The sequence below is a fragment of the Empidonax traillii genome, unplaced genomic scaffold (assembly GCF_003031625.1).
Source record: "Empidonax traillii isolate 1590-97213 ecotype Southwest subspecies unplaced genomic scaffold, ASM303162v1 scaffold118:size1038473, whole genome shotgun sequence".
NCBI classification, from domain to species: domain Eukaryota; kingdom Metazoa; phylum Chordata; class Aves; order Passeriformes; family Tyrannidae; genus Empidonax; species Empidonax traillii.
In genome coordinates, this window is record NW_020955311.1 from 681,737 (window position 1) to 703,654 (window position 21,918).

At 42.3% G+C, this 21,918-nt stretch overlaps 1 protein-coding gene across 17 annotated transcripts in view; it reads right to left on the reverse strand.

The window, feature by feature from the left end:
• The window catches only part of NFIA (nuclear factor I A), a 412,008-nt gene that overhangs the window by 88,124 nt on the left and 301,966 nt on the right, over nt 1–21,918 (reverse strand). For all 17 annotated transcript variants that reach the window (XM_027883107.1, XM_027883111.1, XM_027883120.1 and 14 more), the window contains one exon: nt 1,750–1,824. In XM_027883107.1, the coding sequence (XP_027738908.1) occupies nt 1,750–1,824 (75 nt within the window). The remainder of the gene's footprint in view (nt 1–1,749; nt 1,825–21,918) is intronic.

The window sequence follows — 21,918 nt, forward strand, 5'->3', positions numbered from 1 at the left end:
ATGCCAAAGCCCCTAGTTAAGCACTTTGGTAAGTGAACTGATTTGCAAATGTGCTGAGCACTCAGCAGCTCCTCTTGACTTCTAAGTCCTCTTAACTTTGTCCTTCTTTCAAAATTCCCACCAGTTATCAGGGAAGAAAACTCAGGAGAAATGTTTTCTTCGAGCTTTTTCTCTCTCTGTCTCTCTCCAGAGCATATAACTCTGGCATTCATGTGTCTCCCATTTGCCATGCTTTCCTTGTAGCATCCTACTTTTAATATAAAGCCAATGTGTTAGCCAGTGTAAGCCTTTTCCAAAAGAGGAAATAAACCAGAAAATCCTTACACAAACTCTGTGTTCTGATTCAAAACCACAGATTCTCTGCTAGGTTTGTGCCAGTCATATTCCAGCCCCAAAAGGACTTAAACTACATGCTCAGAGCCAGTACACAAACAAATATTTCTGCTATCAAAGAGAACCACTTCTATCACTGTTGGTGCTAAAGAGATTGGTTGCACACCCTAAGATTTTAAAGGGGCCTGCAGCTGAGTGGTCCACCTGGGGAACTGGTGATTGCTGAACATCATGTTATCCTGCTCTAGCTGAACAAAAGATCATAGACCAGTTTGAGTTGGAAGGGACCTTAAGGATCATCCAGTTCCAACCCCCTACTGTGGGCAGGGACACTTTCCACTAGACCAGGTTGCTCCAACCAGGCCTTGGACACTTCCAGGGATGGGGCAGCCACAGCTTCTCTGGGCAACCTGTGCCAGGGCCTCACCACCCTCAAGGGAAGAATTTCTCAGATCCCCAAAGGACCAGTACCTATAGCCCTGGCTTAGCCGTAGTGTCTGCAAGACACTGTCCATACTCTCTCCTTGGACTATCTGGATTATGTCATAGCAAAATACAATCAATGCACCTTTGATCAATGGAACAGGGTGGTGACAGGTACTCTTAATTCACTGTTGTTAGTGAGTATTGACAAGGCTGTAATGATCATGCTGCTGTGTGTCATTCATGCTGGGGGCATTAGCATTCTTTAAAGGTCAAAAAACAAATCCTTCTAGAAGGCAAAGTTCCATACAGTTAATGGAAAATGTAGGCCTGGTGAAGTCAAGATGTGTGAGATTATCAGGGCTAGAATTGGTACAGTTGTTGGTATTAATAATGACTTCAGCAATTTGCAGGTGTACAGAATCATAGAACATCCTGAGTTGGAAGGGACCCACATGGATCATCAAATTTCAACTCCTGGCCCTGCACTGGACAGTCCCAAAAATCACACACAAAGTCATGTACACATGACATGGATGAACACAATGTGGAAAAAACAGCATAAGAAAATTTCCAATCTTATGTGGACAGATCAGATACTTTCTAGAGGTCTGGTTAGAGTCCTTGGATCCTCCAAGGGACCCATGGGAAGCTGATTTCTGTAGGCATTTATCTGCACTCTGATATGGAATTTATCTGCACTCTGATATGGAGTCTCTCCATTTTCATATGAGTACCAGATGAGCTTATCAATTCGCACATGCAAGTTTGCAGAATCAATTTTTTTTTAAACTTAGTTTAAAATTCTGCTGTTTTGTTTTTGCCCATTAAAAGATGTGTCACATAAATGCTGTCCACTGGCAAGAACAGGGGAAAAGTGAGTCTCAATTTTCAAGATGGTGTTTCTCAGTTGGGGAAGGGGCACAATAAGCATCGAAGAAAAAACACTGGCATTGCAGAAACCACATAAACCGGTCACAAAATGATACTTACTTTGTGAGACTCTTACTAGCTCAGTCACACTGAAAACACCTGATGTGACAAAACTGTCCTGGAAGCCCAAATGTCCTACAAAACAAAGAGAGTGAGAGAACTGCGATTAGCTTTAAGCATTTAATGACAGTATTCTCAAATACTTTACTTTCATTTAGACCTAAAATGTGACATCTAATTTCCCACTTAGCAGTAATTATTGTTTATGTAGGTGGGTAACTAGTCATACAGCTATGTAGGCTGCTTTGTGGTTTCTATCTAGAGGTTAGGAAAGCTAACATGACACATCAGCAGGGAGATTTTTACATGTTAAAGCATCTCAACAGGAAATCTGAAACAAAAGAGGACTATTTTAATAAACGGTTACCTTGGATGACCCCTAACAACTTCACAATTGAAATGAAAATACTGTACCTAGGAAACAGACAGGACAGCTAAGTTCCATAATCGTTTTAAACATTATTCTCTAAAGAAACATCTGATCAGGATTATCTACCCATTCATTCAAACAAAACAAGATTTAAAGACGTACTCTTCATTTTTCTAAGGTTACACCAGGGAAATCTTAAAATAGCAGATGGTTAAAAAAATTTAAATGAAGGTCTTTCGCACCAAAAAAAAAATTCTACTGTTTTGAACTAGGCTTTGAAAAGAAAAATAACCTCAGTGTAAGAAAAGTGTTAACTTTGTGCTGTGGACTGTCTGTAGGAATCAGGGCAGACACGTCCACACTCGTCTCCCTTGTGCAAGGAATGCCTCTACACTTGGTATCAGAATGTTACTGCACTTTACATAACAGTATTTTCCTTCTTCTCTACAAACATGCCTACCACCAAATGTTCATTTAATTTTCACGGGTATGATCAGTGACAAAAGGAGCAGCGCTGGGGCTGCAGCCCAGTGCGAGGGTGGGGTACGGCAGCTCACGCGGGACAGAGCTGGACTTCAATTAGAGGGAGGTCTGCAGTTGGTCAGCCAGGCTGACCTCCTGCTTTTGAAATCAGGGTCAAAGGAGAAATCGCAGGATAAAGAGATTATTAAAAGAACTGTAAAGTCCTACTTGCCCACAGGATAAGTGCCATACCTTTTTAGGTTGTCCTACTTAGAGTCACTGATTCCGGCGCACGCACACATATATTATTGAATGTTTTGCAGGGACACCATCTGCTCCGTCGTTAATTGTTTGTCAGGCTCAGTACGATTTCCCTACATTCCATATATTCTACTGTACCCCATGCTCATCCTGGGAATACCTGTTCACCTTTCTCTAAGGACCATAGCAATAGGACTAATGCAAGCTGCACATTTGATTCCCTGGCTTTCTTTTGGGGTTATTTAAAAAACCCAATATATACAACATGTCCCATTGCCATTTCTACCTGGAGAATAGGATGCAAAAGAAATACTACATTCTGTGTGCAGGACTATAGAGGGTAGAATGTCAGGGATTGTGTCAAGGAAAGGTTTGGGAGAGATCTGGAGGGAGACAAGCCATTCATCTCCAGCCAAGATCTCATGGAATTCTGCTCCTACACAGAAGAAGTTCCCTGTTTCTGTGAGGAGCCCACGGTGCCAGATGAACGCAGTCGCTAAGCTAACAGACTCCAGACAAGTTTCTACATCAGGCATCTTTTTATACTTCAGCAATAATGATGAGTTTTCAAACTGTGTATATGTATATCTTTGGGCATCCTTGTGTATGTGTGTATACATATGTATTATGTACACAAACATATAAATATACACAAATCTGTCATGCTCCAGCTGTAGATAAATGTACTATAAAATATTGAAATTGATGCTGAAATTCAACACAAACAAATTCCTCAATCTGCAAACAAGGTTTTTATTTACATCAAGAGAATAAATTTTTCTCTACTTCAAATGAATAAATGTTCTTACGAGCTTTTATTTTTCCTTATTTTCAACTGAGAAATGGCTCTCAGATAGCTGTGAATGCTTTTGCCTGATCTGCTTTGTATTTTCCCATAATAAAGGTGATGACTACCTCATTCTGCTTTTTAGAAACGGTTACTGGCCATACACAACGTTTGTTCATCGACAATTTCCCAAGTATTTTTAATATGAAGATCTACTTTTCATATGCTGCAGCAGACCTGCCTATTGAATTAAATGATCTGTGAATTAAAAATAATTCTCTTAGGTCTTCACTGAAACCACTCATGTGCCTAAAATTAAGCATATGCTTAAGTGCCTTGCTGGATCAGGGCCAGAATGCTTACTACTCCGCAGAGCCCTTCGGAGGGAAGCCAGTCTATGCTATATAACTTCTCACACTGTGCTCATCATGGCAGTATCTGAGCAACTTCCAGAAGTGCATCCAGCAATGCCATGAACATCTGTCACGTGTTGTTTTTTCACAGTGCATCATCCTGGCTCTGCTCTGGTGTCCACTCCCACCTGCATTTCTCAGGCAGGTTCCTAGCTCACGAAGAGTGAAGGTGAAATTCAAATATGGGAGGAAAAAAACCCCACAATCACAGCACATTTGGCTGATTTTTTAAATTAGTCTAAAGCCTTTGTAATTATCCAATAAAAATGTGATTGTCGCAGGGCTCACAGCGTTACCTTAACTTGGCAAACACAGTTTCATTTCTGGTAAAACCAGAAATGAAAATGCCATTTAAAATATATTCTAACTCTCAGGGCATGAGAGAAGTTGCATAAGTTATCTTGGGCCTGCTGACCTCATTATTCCTATTTTGGGTATATTTGAAATGTCTGCACGGTTCTGCAGGAACATTCCTCATGGTTGTACATGTAATAGTAATCATTAAACAATAGCATGCAATGAGTGTGATTAGATTTTCACCCTTCAATACTGCAAATAAATGTTTCACAAATGAAAGGTGAATTTCACAATTCTCCAATTTGTTATTTACTTATAAATATTAGGAAATCAGGGACTCCTCTTGCCAATCATTAATAATATCTTGATAACCATAAAAGCAATGCTTAGAGCTGTATTAGGAATTTATTTTGATGCACTGTTATAGTGTAAATTTGCAGTTCCCTAGAACCCCATGGAGGTTTAAAGATTTGCCTGGATGGCTCAGATTGCAAAATCCAGGCCTAAGACTGTCGCTTTTGCTGAGCTAGGATAACAGTGCAACATGAATATGAGAGAAACAGGACAAAGAAGCTAGAAATGTAACTGAAGAATGACTAGGAATTAGCAGGATTGACAAAAAACGTGAAGAAAACTTTAACAGGAGTCAAAATGCAACGATATATCAATTTGGCCGTTCCACTTGATTCTGAATGAGAAAAAAATAGGTAAAAATCAAGCAGTTGCATATGCAGATATTAGCATTAACGAGCTCCTGTACTGAAAAGATGATTAAACATCTTGAAAGCTCATGAGATTTACTTTTCATACGGCACTTTACTGGAATATGTTCCCTGAAATAGTTTTGCTCAATATCCCAAAGTTAGGACATTGAAACTGCTGTATATGACAGGTTATCTCTGCAGCTTTGTGTGACACTCACAATTTAGTGATGAACCAGCTGTTCAAAATGAACCTCATGGAGCTCATTCACTGAAATTCTGGGTACAGATTAAGACACCTGGCTGGCCAAGGCAGGCCCTGACTCAGCAAAGTCGCTGCAGCACGTTTCATTTTCCTCACACGCCTGACTAAAGCACATGGCTATTGCCCTGCCAAATAAAGGCAGGCTGACAACACTGAGGAGGAATTACAATATACTGTTGAATCATTCCTTCAGTGCAAGTCTAAGTGCAGGTAGGACTTTGCTCATTACCTAAGATCTCATTTCAGCTCAGGAGGATGATCATATTTCCCCTAAGGAGGAAAAATCCCAGGCTAATAAGATCAAATTCAATAAAGCAGATCAGGATAGTGACTAACAAACCATATGCCATTACCCAATCACACTTTTGTTATATTGTACAAATGTGGTGCAACACTATCGTAACAGGTACCACATGGAAAACATCCTACCATAGCTTGATGGCCGCTTTAATTGGGGAGAAAATTCATAATGCAATTTACATATTCTTCTTTTGGATCCCAGGAGAGAAGCCAGAAGAAAAGGCTTGAATTGCTGAAGCCTAATTCTGATCTCAAAGAAGTTTTAAACAAGTCTTTCTACACTGATCAAACAGCGTTTCACCTCATTTTCTCCTAATTTACACTGGCAGAAGAGAAATCAGGATTAGGCTTGTTGTCTAGTGCTATTTGTTTTGAATTATTAAGCAAACATTCCTATTTCAATGAGTAAACGTGTACAAAGGCAACTAACCTTCGTCCTAAAATCGAGTTTACAGGGGGAGTATTGTCTGCTTTCCCAATTAATGCTGTAAAAAGGAGTCTAAGACGTTGAGCTACCAATCAAGAGCTTGTGTTGTAGCTTGAGAAAATCATGACTGATGCAATTACTTTTATGTAGAAAGTCTGAATATGGTCTATAGGTTAAAGTTCATCGGGTTATTGTTCCTTAATTGAATATCAGAAGATGTTTTCAAGGTGCTCGAGGTATTATTGTTATTTAATTAGCAGGCTTCCTTGTGTAATCCAACAGTATTATTTTTACTCTAAAATAGTTAGATTGCACCACAAATACACAAGGTATTTTCTAAACAGAGATACAGCTGGTTTCCTGAAATCCAAGCTTAAATAAAACTGGGAAAGTGTTACTCCTTTGAAGATGAAGAAGTCCAAATCCAGTTATTTTTCTTCCACTACAATCTGAATGACAATGTATTAAGATTAGAAGAACAGCTTTTTGGGAGACTTTGATTCCTTTTCAGTGTTTTAAATTACACAAGTCCCCCCAAACTAGCAGTGAACCCATTTCTAAAGCCTTTTTCATGTTCAACATCTCACTATACATAGCCATCTTAAAACCTTAAAATAGTAATAATCAATTAGGGTCTCAAGCCTATTATCTTAACCAAATGCCTGATTAAAAGAAAAGCCCTCTCTGCTCGAAGTGCAACTTGATTCCTTTTGGTTTTATCCTCTATCTAGATAATCCCATGTTTCACAAACAATGCCGAGGAATAATGTTGATGAGAAAATTAATGTCTGTATCACACAGCACATGCAGGCCCGGAGAGAGGGGATGTTATCAGAGGGAACCCGGCTCACCCTGAGGACTCCCAAAAGATTAGCTGTTCCACGGCTGCACTGGCTGAGGAGGATGGGGGTGATGGAGTTAGTCCTAATCTGCATTCTCCAGCAAAAAGGAAAAGGCTGAATAGGCGGGCTTCAGTCAAGACCTTTATAACATTTACACTCTGCTTAATTGGAAGGTGAGTTTATCAAGACTGGGCTGACCCACCACTGCAGAGAAAAACTTCAGCATTATCCCACATTGGAAATACAAACAAAGATTCGTGGGGCCAAGCCACATTTGCTAACTTCTCTAAAAAAAAAAAAAAAAGAATATTGAAGAGACCATCCATCCATCCCAGCCACAATACTCTGTCCAAGGGAATGTCTGTGCTATTCCTATGGCAGACAGCACCATGGACTTGTGCACTGGCCTGGATATGGCACGTAGCAGTAATGAAATCTGCATTTACCAACAGCCCCCAAATACTGATGGCCAGAGCTGCCACAGTGGCCTTGTTTTAATTGCTTTGTACAAAATGCATTCCTCAAATTTGTAAATGATAAGCCTGTAACGTTAAATTAGACCACATTTTTAATTCATGGATGTTTTATAGAAGAGTTAAGCAAGACATTATACATTAAAGGTGATACAGAAACCTCTCTCGCTCCCTGACAAATGCTCCCACTTCTATTTCAGCTTGTTATTTCCAATTTAATTTTAATGCCACAGCAATAACTCACCTTGGACAAATTGCACATTTTCTTATGAAATAACTGCAGGGCCACATGTCACAGATGCCGCTATTCTCCCTGACTTGCCTACCTGCCTTTGGTTGAGGTTTTAAGAAGCACCAGAACTTTCTTTGTGGCCCATAGCAGGATGGATTAGACCGTCCAGGGCATGTCGTGTCAGTACAATAGAGGAACACTTTTAAGACTTTAAAGTCATGTAATACAATTCTAGGCTGGATCTTTCTTGTTAAAAAAAGTAGAATGGGAGTGATTGAAAGAGAAAAGGGCCAATATTTGACAACAGAAATCAGCATAACCTCCTAACAGCGGCAGTCATGGATGACTGCCCTTTGACCCAGGGAGATTATGTGGGATTTCAATGACAACAGCTGGAAGTGAGCATGTGAGAATAGAGAACACAGATCTGAGGCCTCCTACAAAAGACTGCACAATCCCTGCCCAGATCTGAGTGTTGATTAGAAATTGTTTCCTGGTCCTGGCTTAATAGACTGTGATAATGAAAGTTTTGTTAACCCTTCACAATATGCAAAACCATTGGTAAATGATTTGCCTTTTTGGGGTTTTTAGCTAAAAAGTCTGTATCCAGCAGACAGTAAAATTGTCTGTCTAAAATTGCTAGTTTTTGTGGGTGTCCAGTGTTCAAGTTCAGCTCCTTTTCATAAGGCTTTTGCACTCTTGATGGCCATAGGGAATCAACATCTGAAGGTGCTGGGAAGCGGTTCTGGGGATGAACCCTCACTCCCTCCTTGGGGAACATACCTGACCCACCACAATGGGCAACAGGTGTACTCTAGAGGTGAATCAAACCACAAATACACATAAAATGTCTCCCTGTGCATTGCCTTTCATACTCATTCTAAAATCTCTAGTAGCAACAATGCTTAATTATTCTTTTGATATGTGTCATATTGCAATTCCAGAGTCTGGGTTGCAAATTAATAAATGTAGACCAGAGGAAATGTGGAATCAGGCTGTGTCACCAACAGCCTGATCCTGTAGCAATCCACTGCAGCTTCATGTCTTAGGATATTCAACTCATTTTATATTTAAGTGCAGAGATAGTAGAATTAATGGCAGCTTATTACTGTTAATGAACCGATCAGAGATTGCAATCAATCATGTCAGGTTTTGTCCAGGTGGTGGGCACACAGATAGTTCCTTTCTCTTCAAGACAAAGGTCTTTTTGAAACACTGAAAGCACTTCAGTTCATGTTAAAGACCTTGTGTAATGGAAACCATTCCAAGATCTAAGATGTCTGGTGTGGCTTTTCATTTCTGATGACTCCTAACATTGCTGGGTACTTTTTGATACTTATGTGTGTGAGAAATCAGTTAAATACAGTTTTTTGATATAATGATAAAAATTTATAATCTCCCTCTCTACCATATACCCAATTTGATACAAAAATTGTATTAATACTGATAGCGGCCTATAGCTTGAAAAACAACAGATGTCTTAAATTAGCATATTTCTGTTTCAGGTCCTCAATCCAAAAATCAGATTTTAAAGAAAAGAAAAAAAAAAATTTAAATGGTCATACTCATTTGGCAGCTTATAAAATAATGTGCCTCCTCAAAAGCATTTCAAAGTAAATGAGATGAAATCTACCTTGGGATAATAATTCTGGAATATTTATGGCATCCAACAATAAAAAGAGCAATAAAAGGAAAAGCCTGCCTCCCTGAAAATAATAATATGAAGGAGTTATTTATCTTCATATTTTCATATCAACCCTGGTTACAAGAGCAGTGACAGCTGCGATCTCCAAGGTCTATGGTGATACTGCCGGTGGTGACTCAGTGTCCAAATGAGCCCAGAGACACCACGCGGTTTCCTGGAGCTTCCAGGGAAAGCTGATGGCACGTGCTGCTGCAGGGTGCTCCCCGGGCACCCACCAACAGGCACCTATCCACAGGCACCCCCCCCCTCTCTCGTCCCAGGAAGGGGGGTACTGCTATCTGTCCTATTTCCCCTCCAAGACCTTTGTAAAGTGAATGTCCCAATGTCATGAGCTCAGCATTGCATTAACCCCAGGACCACCCTAGAGAGCTGAAAAGTCTCCTAAAGAGAATAATGTAAGGATAATTTCTATCCAGCTGGTCATTTTTTGATGTCAGCATCATGTTTCTGGTACAGCCTGAAAACATGGGTTTCTACTCATTTGTCTGTGACCAATCTCACACACTCCATCAACTGTCCTTGTTCTTCTCTCCATCATCTGTACTTGCTCCTCTTACTTCCCATCAGGTATTAACTGACATTTTACTTCCTGAATTTCGTTCACTGATTTCTAGGAAGCTCCTGGCAGAAGCAAGGGCTTGTAGGAGACAACGGTGGGGCCACATTCTGGTCTTCACACTGACGGAGCGCTCCTTGGTACATGCACAGTCTACTTGGGTTTACGCTACTTCAAATTAGAATTTAGCTACAGTATTAATGCCATAAATATTATTGTTCATGCTGTGTGAAGAACATCAGTGTGAAAATAAATGTAAGGATATTTAAAAACTGGTGTGGAATACTTAGGTATTCAGACTAATCAAGGGCTGAAATAAGCACATTTGTTTCAAATCCTGTTTATAGCACTGCAGCCCCTCCCTCCTTTAAATCTTCCTCTTAACCATAGTGATGTTTATTGAATACCTGTCATTTCTCCAGCAGCATGTGCCAACAGCGGCTCACCAGTGCCAGGCTGCATGAAAACCCTTCTGTCTCCTATTCTCCAAGGGGCTCCCTTAGATCAACCACTACCATACCCAATACACTGAAACCCATAAATTTGCAGATACTGCAGTCAAAATTCTTAACAGGAAAGTGCACCCATTTTGCCCAGTGTAGCATACTGAAATATCACATGGTGAGAAGCATTTCTCACCATGTGTAAACTGTCAATTTGATTTGAAATTAAAATTTTTGATTAACATGAGCATTTCTGAGCCTCCCGCTGGCAACAGCCCTATTGCTGAAAAGTGACATGATTTGTGACACACATGCTGTACAGAAGCCCCATGCCAGCAATTGTTAAACCCATTTTCATTTACGGTATGACACTCAGGAAAATAATTTTAATATTTAGGAGAAAGGGGGTAAGGGCTTAAGGACTGAAGTCTTTTTTAGGTGTAAAGCAGGATTAGAGCAGCACGAAAAATCAGCACGGGGGTCTCCCCGTCTTGTAAGTCATGTCTCTTTTCAGCAATAGGAACCATCTGCAGGAGGCTAAGAAAGGTCCATGCTGAAGCACAAAGCCTTCTTTTAAATCCAGTTGATATTTCAAACACAGCATGAGGTACTTTCCACCTATGAATGCCGAGATGCTTGTGCACGGGGAAATGCTCGCAACTCCAATAATTAAACTCTCTCGGATGGGAGCCGGGATTTTCTGGTTTCCACAGCGGTCTGTTATTTTTCCGTGTTTATCACTTCCCCGGAGATACCAGCGGTCACTGGAGATGCTAACATTTATATGGTGAATTACTTACGAAAGAGGAAAGTTTTGTGACTATTAAAGATTTTTAAGGCCAGGAATCTACCCCTTCATCAGGGCAGTGGGAAGATTTTTGCGAGTTTAAGCAGCTACTAAGGGAACACAAGAAGCAGGACAGGTTTTAAGGCTCTGATGTATGCACACAGGAGACAAAAGTTCAGTGGGGATTTTTATAAACGTAAGCCTGTGTCACTGCTGCAAGCTGCTGACTCAACTGTGTCACCTGCATGTTTCTCAGAGTGGATCATTTTTTTTCCAGTAACATCATGTTCTGAGGAAGTTTATCATGAAACAAGTATCACGAACAGTCATTCTGAGCAGCAGAACAGCTTTGATATGTGTCGACACGCATCTGACTTTTCTTTGAGCTCCTAACACTATTCATCACATTAAACATGCTGCTCTGCTGGACTCTCTGTTCCTAGTAAACACAGAGCGATTTCTAATTGCCATAATACAGTAAGTTAAAAAAATATAGTATTTTAAAAATAACTTTAGATGGTGAAATGAAATACCAGGATGATTCAGATGCCCTAGAACTGTTCAGGCCTGAACATTAGGCTGTGGGCTCATTTATTTTAATAACAACACTCAAAAACTCAATCTGCATGACAAACACGATCCTCAATAAAACCATGATACATAGTTACTATAAGAAGGTTCTTTTAAACAAGTCTTAAGTTTAGGTAAGCATTGTATGTAAATATCTGGTTTTAATTAGTATATTGCCAAGAAATTATACATCTACACTGTAATTATTTTAGGATCTATGAAACCCTCTCTCAGCTGGTGGTAGCCAAGTGCACCCACCAAGGTTACCCCTGCAGACACTCGGAGCTGAACCCAGGGAGTCTGAAGTCCTGTGGACACAGAATTAGAGGGCTATAAAAAGAAAAGCCCAGTGTCCAGGAGGAGCTTTTGGGACAGGGTCAGGTGAGAATGGGCATCTTCCCTGTCCCACTTTGCTGAGTGATAATGGACACAAACACTGGTGACCTCATCAGCTGGTTCTTCTCACCCTCCCTTCCTGGCACTCCTCCCTCTTCACACCATGGCACTTCTAAAAGCCTGTGACTGGACACCATGATAACGGAAGCTGTAAAAATATCGGCTGAAGATTAGATAGTATAAATTTGATGTGAAAGTAAGAATGCTGTGCATGGAGGCTAAGTCACAAAAGGATCAGCCAGCTCCACCTTTCCCCACGGGCTTTCCTCTCCTTTCAAAGCTCCTTCTTACACCTCCTCAGCTGACACCACCATGAGCAAATCGTAGTTCACAGTAAACCCTGTGGACATTGTGTTATTCTATTTAGTTATTGTCTTTTCTATGGAATTCTTGGAATATTTTCTCCAGGAGGCTGTTACTCCTCTATTCTCTGTACAGAGAAAAGTAATCTAACTCTGATAACTTTTAGTCCCAAGTAAGCTGATTTCTCCCAGGTTTACACATTAGTTATCCTTGTGGCTTGAGGAAAGAGATTTTCCACTAGAGATTTTTCACATAGACGGGGGTTTGGGTTGGAAGGAACCTTAAATATCCTCTTGTTCCAACCCTCTGCCATGGGCAGGGACACCTTTCACTAGATCAGGTTGCTCCAAGCCCAGTCCAACCTGGCCTTGAACATTTCCAGGGATGGGGCATCCATACATCTGTCCCTGACTGCCCACATTATGGGGCTCATGACGGTCAGTTGGGGCCATTCTGAGAGATCCCAACACAGAAGATAGGGATAACCTCATGAACTTTTCTCCATCAGCACCTTGGCTGCCTCACCTTGGACAGTAGAGTACCAAGGTAAGTCTCTGGAATAAAGCTTTGATGAACCAGTAGCATGGAAGACAGAAAGGGGTGGGTCTGAAAGCACAGTAATACCTGTTTGGGGACACGTCAAGTTTGCACAAGACCTAGACACAGAACTTGGTGCTTATGGATGCAGATAAGACCACTGTAGGCAAACACCATGTGCCCATCGTGTCTGGATTTAAAGTTCCTTTCCAGGCAGCAGAGTGATCCTCAGTGCAGGGTTTCCCCTCATGTGCCTCTGACTGACTCCACTGAGAGTGTGAAGGTACTTGAGCAAAGTACTGCACTCACCTAGAAGCAACAAAATCCCCTCCCTGGGTGACACAGACTCTCTGGGCTCATATCCCAGGCCCTACCAGGCCTCTGCCTCCTCCAAGCACTGAGGAGGAAGCCCCACAGACTTATTGACTCAAAGCCCAAGGTCTGATGCACTCAGGGTTAGGCAGGCAACTACATTTGTAGACAGTGGTGGAGAACACCCAGTGTATTAGTGGATAATTCCCCCAGCCAAGTCCCAAACGAGCAACAAAAATCCAGTGGGAAAAGACTGCTGGATGTGGAAACTAGCAACAGAGCTCTGCGTGATGAGTGAGACTCTCCTTCCGTTTTATTCTAAGTTTGTGTTTTGTAGGGCAGGATGCCCTGTCTACATTCCTTTATGGACTAAGAATGGACATTTATTAACAAGTACTTGGGCTGACAGCCCAAAACTCTAGACTCCTGGCCTGGGACTGTATGACAGAGGGCCAGTGACCGCCGTTTGTGTGTACTTCTACAGACACATGTTGGTGTGATAGGGGCATTCACTTTCTCAGGTTCAGGCCAAGGTCAGGCCAGAACACGGTCTGAGTTTATTCTCTCCATGTAATCTGCTCAGGCTGTAGTCCAAAGAGGGCCTCAGAGTTCACAAATTGTGAGTGCATTGTGAAGGAGTCAAGATTAACAAAGTAAACAAAAGAGGCAGAGAGGGACCTTCTTTGTCCTTAACTAATTTCATGGGCTCATCCCATGTGTGGCAGATTTGGTGGTTCCAGGGGAGGTGTTCAGGGAATTAGACAACATTGGTGGGACGTCTTGCTCCAGGAGCATGCCTCAAGTAACTCAGACACTTTCTTGGTGTAACAGTTCATCTCAGAGGACCTGAGATGAATCTGTTGCTAGAAGCTGGATTGGGCAGCTAAGCCTATGCAATCCCTCCCTGTGGTAAAAGACTTGACTCTCTAGGGCCTCTAACCAGTTCGCAGCAGTCACTGCCTGTGGCACAGCGTGATACACAGGGATGCAGAAACATGGCAGTGGGGTGGATCATTTCAGACATTCTGTACAGAATACAATCTGAAGATACCATAGGGACTGAGACTTCATATTTTGGACCATGCTTAGCAGTTTGGCTCGTGACACTTGGTACTGTGACTGACTTCCAAGCAGGCAGAAAGAATAAAAAATGAAGAGGAATTCCACGGAGAGAAACTTTATATTAAACTAAAGCAACGCAGGTGAAAAGGAAACCCATCCATTACAGTTTATAAAGCATAAACATTTGTTTCTTCTCTCTTTCTCCTTCCCTTGCATTACTGAAATGCAGAAATAAAGGCAAAAATAATGATGGATGGATTTTGGAAGAGCTAGAGTTCAACTCAGGATGGATGCGATCCCAACATTTCAGATTCTTATCTCATCATAATTGGAATAACTGAACCTCTCTTGTCTGCAAAATTAGGCAAGATATCCTGTGAGAATGGGTGCTTTTTCACAGCAGTTTAGTCCCCAGACGCATAAAAGAATGAAAACAAGAACTGGAACAGAACATTTTCAGTTTTGAATAATGGCTTCATTTGGGCAGTTCAGAACTAAACTTCACTGGAAGAGCTGAGGAGGAAGTTCTCGCTGCCAGTGTGCCCATCCCTAGAAACATTCTTCCACAGAGCACATAAATACTTATCTAAAATGATAATTTATCAAAAAAACTCCCATTCTGTAGAATTCAAAAGAAAAACAGAATGGGAAGAAAGTACGCTCTCCACCTTTCTACCCTGAAGAAATCATTCAACAAAGTCCACGTGCCCTGCTAGAAACACCTTTGCTCTTCAGGAAACTCTGTCTACTTTGACTTAGCAGGATGAGCAGGAGAGGGGTTGTTGACTTCCTCCAGCAGTAGAATCTCAGGTCCAGAGCAATTACAGTGTTAACCTGAAACATCTCAGTTTTAAACCTTCCTGAGGTTCAACACAGAGAGATGAATTCTAAGATGACCCGGTGTCTCCACTGATTACAGAAGGACAGTGAGGATTTTAGGTTTATCACTGATATCTCATTTTAATGCCTAATGTTAGATGGGATGAAATCTAAGCCCTAGCCCATGTACCACATCAGCACAGATCTGGAAGAAAACTTGCTTTCCTCCCCATACCTTACCCCAGGCAATATCTCTTGACATTCTCCACCCTTACTGTTTTATCTGGCTACTTTCTGTTTGTTTGTTTTTTAAATTCAGAAGACTGTAAAATAGAAGTGTTGCTGAGTTATTCTTGCATTCCTGCCCTTCATCTAGTTCATTTGCAGGAGGGAATAATGATCTGTCACCAAGGTAAATTCACTGCCTGGCAGATAATGCCACAGTGTTTCTGCTGCCCATTTCACAGTAAGACATTCTTTTTCAATGATGCTGAATCTCTGTTCTTGTGGGAACAGTTTATGGCTGACATAGCAATAGTAGTAATAACAACTTACATTTATATCGTACATGGGATGATCTTTACTTCTCTCTCCTTCAAGAGTAGAAGGCTCCCAGTCGTACTGCAAGTACATCCTTCCTGGCTATGTCAGACAAAAACCTGGATTCACTTATTCTGGGCCGCCTCATTCCTCAGCTGTTTGCTGAGGTTGTCATATCCTTCCCATGCCATTTTGTTATTGATTTAAATTGAGCCATGGGCCACTACCCAACCACTGCTCTAAACCTTCACTCACAAAAATCTGTGGGGATCCCCTCTTGCCTCAAAACCACAGCCACCTCATTCTGTCAAGCTGATGTCCATTCTCTCCTGCTCCTCACCTCTCCCCTTCCTCCTGCAGCTCCAGCTCTGGCATGCTTGGCGGCACAGTAAAATTGGCTCCCCTCTGTACAGTGTGGGGGACATGGCCAGCTCTCTACATTCTGATGTTGGAAACTTCCTGAAAGTGAATTCCCTAATTTTAAAAATCAGGACTTTGGGGACTAACATGTGGAAAAATTGCAGGAGGTCTGCGGTGCAAAGCTTGTCAGGTGGGGACACCCCCCAAACACCAGCAGGTTTTCAGATGGGGATGCAGCTGTCAAAGAGCCTTCTGTTACAGATAAGATCTTAAGAGTAAGGAATTAAAGTAGAAAAATTACAGGGAAAGAGGTCTGGATTCTCTGTGAGTGAGTGGTACAGCTACTTAAATAGTATCCCTCCCATATGATCCTGGGAGAAGAAATACCAGCAAAGGATTTGGCCCACAGTGTTCTGGAAGATGGTGTTGACACCCTCGTGTCTGGCAAGGGGACACTGGGGGGAATGCTGGGGTACCAGCATGTGACTGTGCTGTGACCCCATGGGAGGGCACCCCACAGCCAGAGTTGGGCTACTGGTCATGTGTGAGAAAAGAGAAATATTTGGATCCCCTGTAGCATCCCTATCTTTTCCTTGTGCCTCCTTTGTCTAGGGAAGGGAGCGAGGAGCCAGCTCCTCATCCCAGAGTGTGGCTTACAGCAGATCCCCTTGCTTCAAGTGCAAGTGAGGGAGGGTGGGAGGTAATGATTAGAGACACTCTAAAATGATTGCATTAATTGAATCTTATGAAAATGGAAAACAATGGCAGTGGGTAATAATAAAACCCTACAGTAACGATGTACATCTCTTGTTTACTAGGAAGTGCTTCACTGACTACAGATTTACTCTGGGGCACAGCAGGGAACTTTTCTCCTTTAAATTAAATCAGCCCTTTTTTGCCTTCCTTTTTTTTTTTTTTCTTTCAGAGACAAATACCAGCTATCAAATCTGTGTTTCCCATCCACTCCTAAGACTCCTCAGTGCAGTGCCTGGAGGTGATAGTGTGAACTCACTCAAGAATGTGAAGGCATTTTATAAATCATTTGGTTTCAGCAGGAGGGGAAGAAAGGAGAAGGCAGAGGGATGATATAGTTTACAGCACATACTCAGCAGTAACTCCCAACTGTCAAACTTCAGCATTTTCTTCAGTTGCAACAGTGGTTAACAAAAAAATGTTAAGACAGCAGACATGAAATGCACATAGTAAGCAGCACATTTAATCAACTGGCACCTTCCTACCACCCCACTGCCAAAATCTATCCGGACACTATCACAGCCTACGAAAAAAGTTGTATGACTAGAGATAGGGCACTGGCGGGAGAAAAAAGAGCACAAATGAATAACATGAACTGCTGTAAACAACTTGCGGCGCCTTTTGTGTGGCAGATAACAGCAGAGTTAAAGGAGTGTGTTTACAAGTGTGGCTCTCTCACCTCACCTTCCTCCTGCCCCCTTTTGCCATGTTCCCTATGTTGCTCCTGGGAAAATATTTGCAAACCACTGCAAATAAAAATCTCCTTCTCACTTTCCAAGAAACAGATCTGGTATTTTTCCATTTCAGGCTGGGCCTCAGAGGGGATTTTACTCTTTCAGCTCTGTGAGAGTTACCCTGAACTTTCTTTCCTGTTCCTAGCTAGCAACTTCTGCTAGTAACTATTTAGCTACAGAAGTGATGATGCTTTCTCTAAGAGCCTGGTCTCACTAAATTGCACTCTCTGACAACAGCAGCAGTCCAGCATACAGCTTTCAGGAGCTGTGCATTACTCTCCACATGCACCTCCTTGCTGGTGAACACAACTTCAGGTTTACAAAATAAGGGTGCTTGGAAAGCACCTGATTAACCCACGAATCTGCAGCATGCACAGACAATACAGATTTTTTCTGAGTGTGCAAACCAAGTATTAGTATGAAGGTTGGGATCCATCTGAATGAAAACCACCATGATTCATCCAGGCACTACACCACACGCTGAAACCAGCGGAATGTGTGAAACAACGACGCACATTTTCATAGCATGTATATATATTTGAAAAGGTCTAGAGTCAACAGAACAGCTTCTGCATTGGTCAGGACGTCAGAGTAAAAGAACACACGAGCATGAGCAGGAAAACATGATCCCTTGTCACAGTTTGGTAGTGGCCTCGTGCTCCTCTTGGACATTCCCATTTGGATGAACCAAGTTTAGGTGCTGGCAGTTCAGATACAGTGAAGGATGAGTGTGTAAGTAGGAGGTAAAACATGGTTTGTTATAAAGGCTGGGACTCAAGTTCCAGGGGACCTCTGATGCTCTGGGTGGACTTGCTGGGCAGCAGAAAGACATTCCCCCTCGGATGTTGGGGAAGGGTAGCCTGACACCCACCTGCCCACTGCTGTCACTTACTCCACCTCCAGCCTCCATCCCCTTCTGATTCCTGCAGCCTGCACAGTGAGAGAGGCAGTGCCTCACCAACTCATCTGCACAGCACAGCTCCTGGCACACATTTGCAACTTCCAGTGGTTTGACCACAGAAGACAAAATTTTGGCCAGGGACCACTTTCGCTCACAGGAAAGCTGCGGTGAGCCAGGCTGGATTTTACTGTTGTGATCTCTGAGTGGAGGGTTCCCACTCACTGCCACAGCCGACTGGCACTGCCACAAAGACACCACCTAAATAGATGTGAAGTAATGAATACTTCGGGTAAGCGACTGATTTCAGAGGGTGCTTTTATCCACAGGCCCTGTATTTATAGTTCAAGCCTTTTCAATTAATACGCACACCCTAAAAGAATTAAACTACTAATTATCACATTTTACTGTGGTTCACAGAACTTTCATCAGATCTAGTAAATGAAATCACGAGTTCAGCAGAAGAAGCTTTACTGCGCCAAATTATGTCAAGGGTATATCATGTTGATAATAAAAGATCACTTGGTTGGAAGCCTAACCTAGAAGGTTGGGGAGGCGTAAAAAGTTCACATTTTGGATCATGCTGCTCTGGTGTGGGCGTTTTGTGTTTTTTTTCTCGGTTATTGTGGAAGGCAATTTTCCTGCAAGTAAAATTTTCCCTTTGTCTTACATTACCAAGCATTAGGGAATTTTTACATAGAAAGACAAATAGATAGGTTCGGAGAGTTTTGTTTTGCAAGTTAGACTTTGGCATCACATCCTCTTTCCACTAATAAACTCCCCTCTCTACTCGACAGAAATTAAAATGAAGCCCATACCACAAATGAAGTCCTTTCCCTAAGTGCCCAGCTTCTTGGTGGGCAAGTGTGGTGTTCCAAGGCATCCTTCAGCCTGTGGTCCGCTCTGGCAGCCACAATTACTCTGACTCAACCCAGCTCTCAGCTGTTAATTAAACAGCAAGTCTCTCAAGAAGATAGGAAAAAAAACAATTGTAATGAAAACTAGAGATTGCCCTCAGCTCCAGCAGCTGAGTCCAGGACACTGGACTGGCTAAAGTGAGGCACCTCTTGCCATGCAAAGGTGGGACATGGGTAGAAGGGGATGCCATGGCTGCTGCCACAGAGGAGAGAGAGGGCAGTGACCGGGCACTAAGGTCCTCTCAAGGCAAAGAAAATCCTTGGCCCTGCAGAGGGAAACTTGGGAGCTTCCTAGGAGGAGGCTTCTATCCTTCCCATTTCAAAGCTGCCCTCTAGATGGCCCTTGCTGTTATCTCATGGATAAAGATTCATGGAAAGGAATGGAATGGAGCAACAGAATAAAAATATATTTTGAAAAGACTTAGAATAATCGCAGCTGTATTTATGCACCTTATCCACTGGAAAGGTTCACTGCCTTTTTTCTGAACACACACAGGGAGAAATAAAAATATATACTCAAGCCACATTTTTATTTCTCCTTTCCTTTGCAGCATTCAGCCACTCCAAGCGTAATGAACGTTTCATGTCTTTCAAGCACTGCTTTGTCATGCTATAAGCATTCATTTCATGCTTTGAATATTTCCTGTTACACTCGCCTTGGATGAATTTTTTGTGGGAATGCTTTGCTTGTGAAGGTTAATGGTTAGCAGCAGTGAAAACTGAGGTCCTCTGTTAATCCCCAAGTCTCAAATGCTGCAGGTCACCAGTGAGGAAGGGTCTCCACTTGGCCCCAACAGAGGTGGCACAACTGACCCCGACTGACGACCATGGATCTTGCCAGATCGATAGTCAACACCCTTCACAATTGCCATCACTGGGTCCCCTGAAGAAAGTGCCAGTTTCTGATAAGCAGGTTAAACCCTGAGCCTATCAGAGGGCCCATTAAATCCTGGGAATTGTGTAACTGTGCCTCACAATCTGGACCACAAAAGAGAATATGGTAATACAGGGAAAAATTGTGTTTTCTTTTCTAATTATTCAGATGTTTCTTCATGGCAGTCATTAAACTGTCTGGGAAATACACCTGGATGCTGCAAAGTTTCACTTCTAGACTATTATGGTTAAAATACTGTATTTCTAGTACTTGTTGGGATCTATCTGTAATGAAATAAGATGAAAAAAATGCAAGACTACATTACACATAAGTTAAATTTATAACCAGACATATCTGCTTTTGTTTCCTTGGGAAACGCTGGCTCTCAGAGCTGCCTACATGCACTCTCTCTCACAGGGTGATGAAGTACAGGTTGGACCTCATCAGACCTTTGTTGGCTGATGGGTCCTGTTAGAATCAACAACCCATCCTGTCCAGCTCACAGGAAGGCAGAAACCAGCCCCACCAGTGCTCCCCAGCTCGGCCACAGCTTCCAAGCCTGGACAAATTTTCCCACTAGTGTTCCCGGCAGACAACGTGATCCATAAGGGTGCAAATCTGTTCAGAATTTGGTCCTGGCAAGTTACAAAGGTGCAAACAAGCTGACATCACCAGGAGCTTTGACTTCAGTGCCAGTGATGAGATTCCTTATTGAAAATGCTAAGGACTTTTTTTTTAAAGCTTTTTCTGAAGAAAGTTAATTTTAGATTAGTCCCTCAGGCTGTGATAACTCCTCAGCGTGGCTCTGTAAACAAGAGAGGAGAGTCTTCTTGCATTTATAAGATTCTGATGCAAATAATCCCATGAACAAGAACACTAATAAAAGCTGCCGTTACTGTATTACCTCCCTTGCAGCTGTAACTGATAGAAAACTTTCTCTGCAAGGCTCAGTTATCTGCTGCAAATGAGGTGTTTCAGGAATGTTTCAGTCATCTGAGACCATGTATTTTTTAACAGTACCAGTTTCAGCATTGTGTGTTCGGAGAACTGCTGGTGTCTGTGCACTCCTCAGGTAGGAGCTGAGGGGCTCATCCAGAGAAAACCAATCCCCCAGACACCTCAAGGACCTTCTTGGGGAGTTGGCATCAAGTTCAGTCACAGCTGTAAGAGCCTGTGAGGCAGTTGGACTCTACCTGAGGCTGTGGGGACAAGCATGGCCTGAGCAAAGAGATGGCCTTGGAAGGCAAAATGCTTCTAATTGTAAAAAATTCAGCTGCTGAAGGAATTAGAGGTCTTTCAGCTACCATTTACCTTACAGAGTAGCTGAGTGATGGGGACAACTATAAAGAGCAGTTCTGCCTATCTCAGTTTGAGAGGAGGGTTTGAAGTGTGAATTCTGCATCCAAAAATGCCCAACCCTCGGGCCAGGTGGGCACCGCTTCCACTGGCTGAAGCTGCCACTGCATGGAGCACGAAGGTCAAGTTTTGGGACCAGAAAGAAGCCATTCTCAGAGGGACTGGACTCTGCAGCCTGTTAGTTAGGGCAGAGAGGTCTTTCTACACATAATCCCCCTCCTTCCTTGCAGCCAAAGCTTCCACGACCAGCTTTGCCTAGAGAAGAAGAAAACAAAACTTTTCTTTGCATATGTTCTCACTGTTGCCTTCTCTTTCCTTCACAGCTCAGGGAACAGAATTTCTTCCTTTATGGTTTTAGGCATGAAAAGTAAGCATATACTTACACATTTTTTTAAGGTTTCGTACTCAAGTCCAGCC